The sequence below is a fragment of the Rhynchophorus ferrugineus genome, unplaced genomic scaffold (assembly GCF_030347505.1).
Source record: "Rhynchophorus ferrugineus isolate W39M unplaced genomic scaffold, kcgeb_rfMv2 rfM3, whole genome shotgun sequence".
Taxonomy (NCBI): domain Eukaryota; kingdom Metazoa; phylum Arthropoda; class Insecta; order Coleoptera; family Curculionidae; genus Rhynchophorus; species Rhynchophorus ferrugineus.
The window spans coordinates 34,238,589-34,252,380 of NW_027472582.1; the positions used below are offsets into that span (position 1 = coordinate 34,238,589).

At 31.3% G+C, this 13,792-nt stretch overlaps 1 protein-coding gene across 4 annotated transcripts in view; it reads right to left on the reverse strand.

Moving 5' to 3' along the window:
* Nucleotides 1–13,792, reverse strand: part of LOC143193357 (GAS2-like protein pickled eggs) — a 176,572-nt gene that overhangs the window by 80,542 nt on the left and 82,238 nt on the right. For all 4 annotated transcript variants that reach the window (XM_076399522.1, XM_076399520.1, XM_076399521.1 and 1 more), the window contains exon 3: nt 1,797–1,867. In XM_076399522.1, the coding sequence (XP_076255637.1) occupies nt 1,797–1,867 (71 nt within the window). The remainder of the gene's footprint in view (nt 1–1,796; nt 1,868–13,792) is intronic.

The following is a 13,792-nucleotide window of genomic DNA, read 5'->3' on the forward strand; positions in this document are numbered from 1 at the left end:
AGTCTGATGTTATCGATGTTGGTATTACAATTTATATTTTTTTTAGTCTTCTATCGTTTAGATTGTTTGCTATTAAAAATAATAAGAGGCAGTTTTTTACATACAGACATTTAGAATACATAGTTAAGTGAGTTTTGAGTTTGATCCCCAGCAAATTTAATGTGTTACTTTCCAAAATATTAGGTGTTTGCATGAATAGTGACAATAAAAACAATTGTTAAACAACTTAACCTAATTGTTAATCTAAATGGTTCAGATATTTCTTTACATTATTTTATGTTGTACATTGTCCATTTAGTTATTCTCAAAATTGTATTTTCGACATTTATTGCTTTTGTTGTTTGATTTGAAAACCCATTTCAGAATTTCATGGTGATGGTGAATTGGTTTTGATGTTAACAACGAAGAACTTGGTGGAACAAAAAAATTTGAAGACACAGAAGAAAAATTTAAAAGTAGTGAAAATAGCTAATAAAGGAATTGACTGAAAATGCAGAAATATCTATTTTAGTGCTTGCCATATAAAAAGGAATAGCTTTCTAGGGCATACGGCATATTCCAAATGCAATAGGTCCCAAGTTAGTCCGTAAGAACCACCCATGACGAAATGGAATATTCGTGAGCATAAAGTCTTAAAGTACAAATGGTCGGATCAGTCAGCTGTAGATTATTACCATCTACTAAATTTCGAGATTCCACTGCGCCTAGCCTATTTATGAGACATAGCGACTTCCAATTACTTGTTCAGATCGATGCACCACAACCAATGATTGGATCTCCGATAGAAAAAAAGAAAAAACTATGGAAAATATTTTCATGTCGTGCCTTGAGGCATGTCGAATTTCATTATATTATATCTTACAATAACGGCCTACAAAATAAGCAGACGATGACCAGTAAACTATAACGAAAATCTAGCAACCTGCAGACATTGATCTCGGATATCATTGAAGGGAACTTTGAAGCATTCAGTCACTGACTAACCATCGTTCAGTTCAGACGTGTCACCATTCGACTGCCTAAGCGTCTCTTCAGGTAACACAGCGCTGCTCTCCCTTTTTTATTATTTATATTTTTTATATTTTATAACATCAATAAATAACTGTCATATCATATAACCACCACTGTTTTATTTCGTCCTACCTCCATTCATCGAGCTATTTAATCGAGTCCCAAAAGTATAAAAGGCGTTTTTAAAGTGAAACATGATTAGAATACATCTAAGCACCTAACATATGATGCTTCACCAACTGACATGATCCTCTATGTGGTTCATTAATGGTGAAAAATTATTAAATAGAAATTGAAAATCAAATAATTTAATGTAAGGTGAATAGGCAACTCCAATACAGACTTTATTGTTGGATAATTGATTTTCTATGGATTAACCATATATTCAGAGCTAATGTATTACTCCGCTGGTTTGTTATTACTCTATTTTTATTGTTTTTTATCATTATTATAATTTAAATCGCGTATTATATTGCTTTTTGGTAATAGAAATTATTGTATTTAGATTGCATAATTATGTTTTGGAACCTCTGCAGCACTTATGCATCAGCCGCCACTGACAGTGTTGAAACAAAATAGTGCAACCGTATACATTCGAATGTGTTTATGCAAACAGTTAAATACCTTTAAATGAGTGTTCAGCTTTTATGGTTAAAATAAATTAAATGCGTTACTACGGCATACAAACTTCATTCTAAAACCAATTCAGTCAAAATAATACACTTCAGGATTTATATGCCATAAAAGCTAAAAATAAAGCGGGCATAAATCATAGAACAACTTACCTCGTCATGACTTTCTTCGCTTGTTTTTTCTCCACGTATTCAATCGCTTGAGCTTTAACGGCATTGGCATGCTGTAAATAAAAATAAAGATTTATACTCGCAGTAATTTTCTGATTTTATTATGTAATTTGCATAATGCAGGTTCTTATTGAAATAAAACAGTATTGTTGAGCAATGACTAGTGAATTTAGGTTTATATATCGGTTCGGGTTATATATCAGAATAGGCTTTCACTCTTTAGGTAAAGAGGGCACCAGTCCACTATGTAAAACGTTTTCTGAAAATTTAAATATCATTTAATATTGGTATTTACTAATGGCAAATATTGTAACATTGATACTCAGTGACATAAACAAATTAATACTACATATCATTTAAGAAGACACCAAAATTGAACTGTGGACTCTAACCGAAGTTTTTACATATTTTAGTATGTATTTGGAATCAAAAATTCATACTTTAAACTTGCGTTGCACAACAACAGTTAATGGGTGGTAGTAAAGAGATATTGGTGTGCTCAACCCGTAAGCTTAGTAGTCAAACCAAAACAATAGTTGCTCTTTGGAATCAGTCGTCCATTAATCATATTTTAGTAACTTTCAAAAAAAACTATTTTAATAAACAATGTTAGGAGATTTCCTAAGTAACATAAGTTAAATAACGTAATCGATTGTAAATAAAAAGAACATTATTGAATTATTTAGTGCCTACAAGTGCTACTAATCGAATGTTTGAAATATTGTTTTTTTTTCTCGAGAAGAGATCTGCTGCTGAAACCCATAAAATCCTTATATAACTTATACAATCGTGGCTTTTGGTGATTTTGATGTCAATACCAAAAAGCAAGTGCAAAATGCAAGTCCTGGATGAAAACTCTCAAAGAACTTTTACGCAGTTTCGCTGTTGATAAATAAACTGTTCCCAGATGTTTGTAGCTGATGAGAAGTCCAAAAGGAAGAAAAATGGCAATAAAGCCACGAATTGACTAAAAATGCTTTAAAAACGATTATCATTGATCCGTTGCTTTCCAGAAAAAAGGAAGTAGAAGCATTATGCGGCGTATTGTGACTGAAAAAATTGATCTACTGCAACTATTTCAAGTGAAAAAGTCATGGGTTGTTAATAACAGTCATGTAATAAACATATAGTTAACATCATCAACTGAACAAATTAAATTATATATTGTTTTAAAAAATAATTTAAACAATAAAATCAATTTTTTTTAACAAGTTTTAAAACAATTTAAAATTCAATTTGCTTTAACAAGTTTAAAAGCTAAAAATAATATCGACTGAAGCAAGTCTCAAGGTACAACCAAAAATAAGGCGTTGGGCTTAATAGAGTTCCAATACTAGCCTACATATAGTAGCCTAATATATATATATATATATATATATATATATATATATATATATATATATATATGTCATTACAGAAGTTGAGTTTTCACAGGCAAGATTGAGACTCTAAAGAAAATATTATAAATATAATGCTAAAATAGAAATAAAATGTATGATATAAATAGATCGGTTCAATAAAGACTATCATTAAATAACTTTAACTTCACATTGGAAAAGTTTGAACAAGATTAGGCAAATTAAAAAGTTTATCCACTATCCAGTGAGTATTTATCTTTGATGTATATGTATTACTACACTTTTATTTAAAAAATTAGAATAGAAAGAAAATCTAGCATCAAGTCGTTTTTACATTAGCTTTAATAGTGAATATTCAAAAAATCCTGTTACATCTAATATATGTTGGCATTTTGTTAACATTATGATGTCGTTTTCCACTACAAAATTATTTACGTGTTAATATTGTCTGTAGCCATTCCAACAGTGTCTGCTACTAAAACTCTGTTATGTTAATGTAAAACTATGCTAATTTATTTATAGTCTCTCCTATTTAATTAAAACTATTCAGCTTAATAAAATTGTAGGCTAAAATAAGTAAATAAATACGGGATATACTTTATAAATAAGAATGTGATTATGACAAGAACAACAAACAAATAAAAAAACAAAGCGTGATCATTCCACCTGCAGAAATAATTAAAAAATAATAGCTAGTTAAAGAATCCCACTCTGTGCTGTTATAATAGTTCATGACAGTTTATAAATAATTATTATCTCTACTACGATAGTTTTACACAACCGTTTAAATAAATAATACGCACCGCATAACAATGTTTACAAATAAAATATATACACCTGTTGTTTGCGTTTATTGTTAGAGATAAAATTATGCAGACCTAGAATGAAGCAATACTGTGTGGATTAATGATATCATGTGGGATGTTGTAACATTCCGGACTTACAAATATACACATCTTATTTTATGATGTTCAAATATTGCAAATTATATTTATGCTGTTTATGATATGATTATATTTATATTTTGTTATCTTTTTTGAGAATTTTTATTCGCACATTTCTTAAACCTTTATTTAAAGATTTACTATTGATGGCTTTCTACTATTATTTTCAGAAAAGTATATTCGGCTTTTCTTTAATGAATTGTCTTATTCAATCGTTGAGAATTCATTCAAAAGTAGCTTCCTGAAACCTATAAATAGGAAATTAAATTTTTATTCTTAATATTATTTGGTATTAAGCACGATAATGTTTCACATCAAAGAGACATTTGCACTGTATATGTTCATCGCCAACAATTACTGGCCCCATAATCTAAGTTGCTCTTTATATTGTGAATATTTTTATGAATACATGCATTTTATAATTTAAAATATCTTCATACACTGCTTCATTGTAATAGGTATGACGTTACTAAATAAATATAATATCATATTAACTTGATAATACTTGTGTAGCGAATTGAGGCATGTCGAATTTTACATCGTGGAATAACGGTCTACAAAATACCCAGAAATATAATCCCAGATGTTGAACACGGGCGGGGTGCCAATTGGAACCCGACACCGAATAGCTGGCGGCAACCCCGAGACGTTTATCTGGGATATTACTGAAGGGTATTTCGGTCATTCAGTGCTCAACCCTCGTTTGGTTAAGACGTGCCACCATCGACTGCCCAAGCCTCGTCAACAGGTAACTCCGCTGCCATCCTCTTTATCTTTGTATTTTTCTCATTTTTTATACTGTCAATAAATACCGGTCACATCATGTAAACACCACTGTTTTATTTCGTTTTACCTCCATTCACCGAGCCACATCATTTTACCCTAAAGTGGTGACCCCGACGTGATCTTTCGCAAAATTGGGTTTGGACTCGTGAATGGAGGGTACGTAGAAAATGGTGTATTTTACGTGACCGTTATATTTTTTTTGTTTCAAAATTTTAAATATTTTTAATTCGATTTCTTTTCAATTTTACCTTCAAGATTCATTTTCATTTTATTCCGATTAATTTCATTATTTCCAATTAATTTTTTAAATTTTTTTTTGTCAAAATTTTTATTTCACGATCTTTTGGAATATTTTTGCATCACTGCTTAATCATCAGCGTCTCGGCTAAACATTTCTTTCGGCGCTATGTTTAAATCATAATGTCTTCCTTCGCTCGCCGTCTCCGTCATACTGGCAGATATTTTGATTTGAAAGGCTTTGGGCAGCTTCGGTCGGATACCGTCGTTATTTGTTTTTTATGAATTAACCTAACGTATGTGACTACGGATTAGTCACAGAGCAGCTCCAGAAGCTAGGTACCGATTGCAGTCACCGTAGACTCGTTATGTCTTCGCCGAAGTACCAGAATTGCTAACGTCTCGTCGTCGAAGAAAATAAGCTACCACGTCGTCGAACAGTCGATCCTCCCACAGCGTCGATTACGGGAGCCCTGTCTGAAGAATAGCTTGTTTTCAACGTCGTCGATAGACCACATTCAAGTGCCAAAGCGACGATTATGCAACGGTATCTGTAGGACCGGAAGATATCAACAGCCGTACCAGATCGCAACCGTACCAACCACAACCGTTTCGAACTATCATATTTTTTCAAAGCCCATTTTACACAGCACATTTTGTTTGGTATTTGTTTTATTTTTGTATTTGATATTTTTTGCAAACATTTTTGTATTTTTGGTTGAAGTAATTTTATGTAAAATTCTGGCAGGGGAGTATTGTAGCGAATTGAGGCATGTCGAATTTTACATCGTGGAATAACGGTCTACAAAATACCCAGAAATATAATCCCAGATGTTGAACACGGGCGGGGTGCCAATTGGAACCCGACACCGAATAGCTGGCGGCAACCCCGAGACGTTTATCTGGGATATTACTGAAGGGTATTTCGGTCATTCAGTGCTCAACCCTCGTTTGGTTAAGACGTGCCACCATCGACTGCCCAAGCCTCGTCAACAGGTAACTCCGCTGCCATCCTCTTTATCTTTGTATTTTTCTCATTTTTTATACTGTCAATAAATACCGGTCACATCATGTAAACACCACTGTTTTATTTCGTTTTACCTCCATTCACCGAGCCACATCATTTTACCCTAAACTTGTATAAATATAAACCACTTAAAATAAAATAATGGAATTATGATTTATATCTACATTATCATTTGGAACAAAAATACGCGATAAACAATGTTATATCAAAACATACGCGACCCTGACAAAAATTCAGGTTGCAAGGTTGTCGCTTACTGTGGAAATATTTTTACGTATACTCTATATAAGTTATATTTTAATATTTAATATTTACAACAATAAAAACAAATAAAAACTTGTCATCATTCTATGATATAAAAAAGTTAACTGAGTCAATTTATCTAACCAATCTCGATATAATAATAATTGAAAAATAAAATTATATTGGTACCATCATAGGTAAGTTTGGAGTTTGAGCCAACACTTAGTAGGCCTAAAAATTCTTAGCCAACTAATATTAACAACATTCCCATTACAAACATGAATGCTTCCTAGGTTGATTTATAATATATAACAATAATTTTGCGAATGTTTTTGTTTATGACTAAAGTCCTAACTAAACAATAAAATATGGGCTGTGTAAACTAACCTATAGAATAATTACAAATTATCATACAAACCCACTAAAGAACATAGAAGAACTATACATTAATGGTGATGCCTTTGTATTAAATATTATAAGTTGTGCTATATGGACTATATGTAATAGATTCTCGCGGGTATTTTTATCAGTTTTTAATTAGATATTAAGTTTCTTAGTGTACACAGACATATCATGTTAAAATTGCATTTTCGACATTCATTAGTTTTATTTTTTGTTTTAAATAAATTTACTGTCGGAGCCTATTAAAAATTTTTAGAAATACATGATTGTTTATTGTGAAATTATTGATTTCAACAAATAAATTGAAAGATAATCAACTAGTATTCTCACAAAACACTATATAAGAGTTTTTGCTTTTTCTCTTAAATTAAAACTTACAGTGAACATAATTCACCAAATGCCAATGCGTAAGTGGTATTTTGCTTTCGATGTTTTAAAAGTAACGATCATGACAAACCGAAAATTTGAAGATGTGAATCTGTAAAATCCTTCTGAAGTAGGATTTATAGAAATTATCTCCAGCAAGTTTAAATAGTTATTGATTTAAAAATTAGATATTTTGTATTGTAAACCTTTGAAGCATTTAAAATTTAGTGAAAAAAACGGTTTACAAAATAAAAAACATCAAGATACCACCCTGTCATGACCCACAGAGCTTAAAATGTCATTGCTAAAATCTGTAAATTAGAGTACGAATTGTTTTAATGTCCAACCTATACGCGAGATGTAGCTCTACCGGTCTATTATTTATTAATGATTTTAGTAGTACGACGTACTATTTTTTTCCCAAACTTGATAATTTCGCTTTTTACATGCACTTATTGAGAAAAATTGATGCCATATATAAAACAACATAGTTTCCATCGTTTTCTATAGGTTTTCCCGACTTTCTGAAAACACACCAATATCATGACGAGACAACGATTTTGGTTTGGCAGCCACCCAATCATAAATCAATGTTCGCATTCCTTCGGCAATTCCAAGTTTCGTACCAGCCACACCTTGCTACAGTGATCTAATTAAGAGGTAATCAAATTAAGTCTAATATCTGATGAATATGCTTGGTGCAACAGATCTTTCTATGTGAGCTACAACATCCTTTACAATTCTGGCATCCAAAACAGGATATAATTAGGACAGGCCGTTTAACAGGTCAATTGAAAAGTCCCCGGCCTACCATAGTAAAAAACATTTTTTTTTGCAAAATTAGTTTTTTTATTCAACATAATTCCCTTCAAGGATGATACACCGATTATAGCGACTCTCCAACTTTTCGATGCCATTTTTATAAGACTATTTGTCCTTTGATTCAAAATAAGCCTCAGTTTCGGCGATCACCTCTTCATTCGACGAACATTTCTTCCCAGCGAGAATTATTTTGAGATTTGAGAACAGGAAATAGTGACTGGGACCAGATCTGGAGAACATGGTGGATGAGGAAGCAATTCGAAGCCCAATTCATGGATTTTTGCCATCGTTTTCACTGACTTGTGACACGGTACATTGTCCTGGTGAAGCAGCACTTTCTTTTTCTTCAAATGCGGCCGTTTTTTGGCAACTTCGTCGTTCAAACGATACAATAACGCTATGTAACAGTCGCTGTTGATGGTCCTTCCTTTTTCAAGGTATTCAGTGAAAATTATTCCATGCGCATCCCAAAATACAGACGCCATAACCTTGCCAGGCGACTGTTGTGTTTTCCCACGCTTTGGAGCGGGTTCATCGTGTTCAGTCCACTCGGATGACTGTCGATTGAACTTCGGAGCGAAATGATGAAGCCATGTTTCATCTATTATCGCATATCGACGCAAAAACTCTGGTTTATTACACTTGATCATCTTCAAACACTGCTCCGCACACTGCAAATCATCAACTCGTCGTTGTTTTTTGTCAAATGTGAGCTCGCGAGGCACCCATTTTGCACAGAGCTTTCTCATACCGAAATATTCATGAATGATATGATGTACACGTTCAGTTGATATCTTTAGAGTGTCTGCTATTTCATTTAACTTCAATTTACGGTCATTCAAAATCATTTTGTAGATCCACTACGTTCACTGTCTTCGGTGCTCATTTCACCACGTCTACACTTAGCATACCAATCCTTGATGGTTGATTTTCCTAGGGCAGTGTCCGGAAACTCGTCATCAAGCCAAGTTTTTGCTTCAACATATTTTTTCCCTTCAAGAAAACAATATTTTATCAACACGCGAAATTCCTTTTTATCCATTTTTTCACAATAATTTAAAGTTGCTCCAATCAAAATGATCCGACAGCTGTCAAATTTATACAAGCATTTTTTGAGGGTTAGGACTAACTAAAAAACATATGTATTTAATTCTAGTAGCGCTATCTATGTGTCAGGTCGGGGACTTGTTAATCTGTTAGCACTTGTTTATATTAGTACTTTTTAGCTAATAGATATCGCTGATAAAAATACATGCAAGCTCCTAATTAATTCCATATATTAAAATACTACAAATTATATAGTTATAATATACAATTATCTTCTGTTTATCGACTTAAAGGAATTTTGCAAAAAAGTACATGGATAATGTATTAGCATTAATCAATAACTCTATAAAATAATATTCCCACATTAAGGCTATAAATCAATACCTCAAGTTGAATAATTTAAGAGAATGCAAATAAAAGAATTAATGACAATGAATGTTTGTGCAACACCTGTTTATTTCGAACAAAAAAAATGTAATATGGTTTGTCCTCAAGATGTTTTATTTAAATATATAAATATTCCCAGAATTGGTCTGTAGAATTAAACAATATGTAATCCTAACACGTACGTTTATGATTTCACACTTTTACGTCTTAATTCAAACTTGTCTACACATTTACCAGACCATAATACATTCTAATTTACCATTTATACACAATTATATCATAAAGTAACAGAACATGCGAGAAATTACACGTGTCCATTTATCTTCATTCAGACATTTTTATTTTAACGAAACGCACTAAAACGCTAATGATCGATCAATTAATTCAACGCTACTACGATTTATCAGCCACAATAAACGAACGGCTTTCATTTTCATTCAATAGAGAGACAAAAAGTACAGATGCTATAGTTTAAAGGAGGACATGCGCTTGTGAATTTCGAAACGCCATCAGGGATCCGTTGCTGATTTTGTAATTGATTTCGTTTAATAAAACATGTGTCTTTGTTTGTAATTGTGTTTGTATTTCTTTCGTCGTTCCCCTAGTCGTTAACCTAGCTCCATTCCTAGTTAATAATGACCAGTTACCGATTACTTAAATGATTAGTATTATGTATTTAATATTATATAAGTTTTATTATTAATATTAGTGACATTACAATTCGTATTTAGATTTCTCTACTGTGACTTGATTGATAAAATAAATTGATACTAATCATTCATTATATATCAGTAATTGGAGAGGTTTGTTTGATAGAAAGTCTTTTTAAATTTAGTTGTATTTAAATTTTAAGATTATAGAAGCAAATATATATTATAAACCATAAATCTATTTTTTAATTTGTATGACTAATTTCTCCAATAAAGGCAAATTATTCACAAATCGATATAATTTCATCTTTAAGCAGTGCTATTGTAATGTAATTTTTATAATTATATGTATAAGGTCGCTTATTTGTATGTTGCCAATGTTTAAAAAAAGGCCTAGAGTTTGAAGTGTGGAAAAAATATGTGGTGGTTAAGGTTTCTAAATATAAATATCCATCCTCCTCATCCACTGGCTAGCAACATCGAAAGTCTAACTTTCGGTCTTAATATTTAGATATCTGCATCACTAAAGCCCGCCAAAAAGTAACAGATACCAATTCCTATCAAATTAAAAACTAAAAGATTTTATTAGCAAGATTTGGATTATCCCAACCAGCCCAAGTAACAAGAATGGGTTAATTTTAAGGTATCTCCACTCTAATTTGAAGGGTAAGGTAGCAGCCCCGTTCCTCTCACAAAACACGTCTTTCATCCGAACATATTCTGGTTCCAAGAACCACAAGAAGTTTCGCGTTGCTCCATTTTATTCTATTTACACTTTGAGGCAATTACCTCCTGAATTGTATCGTTTCCACCCAAATTTCCATGGTATACATATTATGAAGTTATTTCTCAGGAGAAGAGATCTAAGTCTCACATTCCAAAATTCCAATAATGTACGGCTTCTTAAACTATAAGATCCAACCCCAGTAGGCTATGCTACGAGATGTTTCAGTAACTTTAGGGTTTCCAAATTATAGAAACCCGCGGATGATATTAAATTCACATTCATGTTCACATATAGATTATAGGAATCAACAAATGATTGTGCATTATTACTATATATTTATATATCAAAAATAATAAAATAACTTTTCTATAGCAAATATCAACACGAATACAATACAAATAGAACAAGAATATAAATTAATAAAGTAGTAGCGATTTATTAAAATTATATATTATACTATTATTACTCAGAACTCTCAGAATAAGTGATTTTAATTAACATTTATGATTTTACAAACAATAGAGTAACAATAGAGTGGTTGGAATTGAAATTGAAATTTTTATTTTCAAGTATATTTGAACATTTTCAGCTTATTTTGTAAGAATCTACGAATTTATCCTCATATACAAAGGTGAACATGCAATAGGTTATGCCTCATTAACTCTAATTCATATGGTATTCATTTGAAGGCAATATGTTTATAAATTAAAATGAATAATTTAAGATAAAAAAGTCAAAAAACAAAAACAGTATGCCAAAATGCATACTTTCTAATATTATTGCAACTCACGTATTAATAACTGACACATAATATTTAATTAGTTACGGACAAGGGATGACAGAAAAGCAATTTGTATTACAAAATGTCGTTATTAAGATTATTCTCCTCCTCTGACAATTACGTTACGCTTGTCTTGAGCGGAAAAACTACACAGACGATGATTTAAGTAAAAATTGCGCAAAAAACTGCAGTCCGTTACCACACAGACAAGGCTAACAATAATTAACAGCATTAAAATTGTTTCAAATTACATAATATTAAGTTTCGTTTTTCTTTGATCTGTTAATATATACAATGTACGGTATCTATTAATATGGCTGATACTGATATCATAATTCATCGAGCAAATGAGGTTTTCAAAAACCAGAAAAAGTGATATATGGTTTTATATTTTAATACACTGAACAATGGAAAGCTTGTGTGTTTTATTTTCATAAATAAACAATAAAACCCTTTTTTTAAAAAAATACCTGTGCTACTTTTTCATCACGCGTTAAATATTATGTAAACTTTGTGTAATAACTGACAGAGCTGTCGAATATGAGGTTCGATAAATATTTCTTCTTTGATTTTTGCCTATGACAGTTGTGTCAACAAAAAACAAATTCGTTACATACTGGAAAACTTGATGTGAAGAGGTGGAAATAAAACGTCCTGTGGGTTCACAACTGATATAAGGGACTAGGGATGCCGAAAAAATATCGATATAACGATATATTTTTGATAAAATATCGATATTTTTATAAGCCGATATTTTTTCAAAAAAAAATATTTTTTAAACATTTTAAAAAACTTAATTAACTAAGAGTATTTAATTTTAAAAGTTAGTATATTTTGGTATTTAATTGTAAGGATTTGTTAATAACATCATTATATATTGCAAAAAATTATGGATATTTTTTAAAAGTACCAAAAAGGATATATCGATATTTTTTACGAGATCGATATATCGAAATATCGGTATTTTTCTCGGTAGCCGACGCCCCTAGAAGAGACACATTTTGTTGTTCTGACATCTCCATCAGTTAGCACAGATAATAAAAGAAGAAGAAGTATACATTTTCATCAAGTGATCTCTTGTACAGCTTTGTTCTGCACGCATTACAAAGCAATTTCGGTACCTATAAGTTGTCAGTGTTTACTACAGGAAAAATTAAGTTCTACAAATATGGGCGAACTTGACACGCTTATTTAAAAAAATAAACATAAAAAATACTTCTAAAAATAATCTCTCAATATTGTATCAGAGCACAACACAATTTTCCAAATGATGTTTAATGCAGCATCGACAGCTAACAGCCATCATAAGAGCACAGTGCGCGAACCAATTTTGACACACGGATTGAAGATTTGTGTTGACAGCATCAAATAACGTTAAAAATCGTTCTCATCTGCTCGGGTCTAAAATTTGAAACAGATGGAATATGAAGTTAAAAAAACTTACTGAAATCTTACAAAAACGTTGAACTAATCCAAAGTTTTGCTCATGTGACATTTGCTCCGAAGAGTTTCTCTGTAGGTTTTCACGAATTTTTATTTATATTATCCTATCTATATTATAAATATTTATCGTGATGGTTTTGTTAAGTTTTTTTCAAATAACAGAAAATTAAATTTTTTTGTGAAGAACGACAATTTGGGTGTTTTGATATAATCATCAAAGTTGCGTATAGAAAAATATCGAAAACAAAGTTGTGCACCTATTATAGTAACAAAACCAAGAATTTTTCAGCTGAACTATTAAATAAATATTTAAAACTACGAAAAAAATAACAAACAAGAAACACTAATTGAACGAAAAAGCAAACCAACGTAGGTAGTTTAACAGTTTTATTACTCAATATCATTCTATTTATCTTTATGTTCCCACTATATATCCCATTATAACTTCATGTAGGATTAAAATTTATTATCGACAAATGGGTAATGGTCGTTTGATAACGAGGGCATTTAGATTGCCAGAATTGGAACTTTATCGAAAGATCCTAGCCACATTTCTTCCACTAGAATTCAAGATAAGTGGTACTATATAACATGTTATATGTATAGCATTCAACAGTGTTAATACTATTAAAAAATGTTATCGCACTCCACAGGAAGTGTGACGGTTCTAGCCCAATTCAATGCCGACATTCAGGTAGACTGATTATCTGATAAAGTTCAATATACAATGCAATATATTATATAATATTGATGTAAAT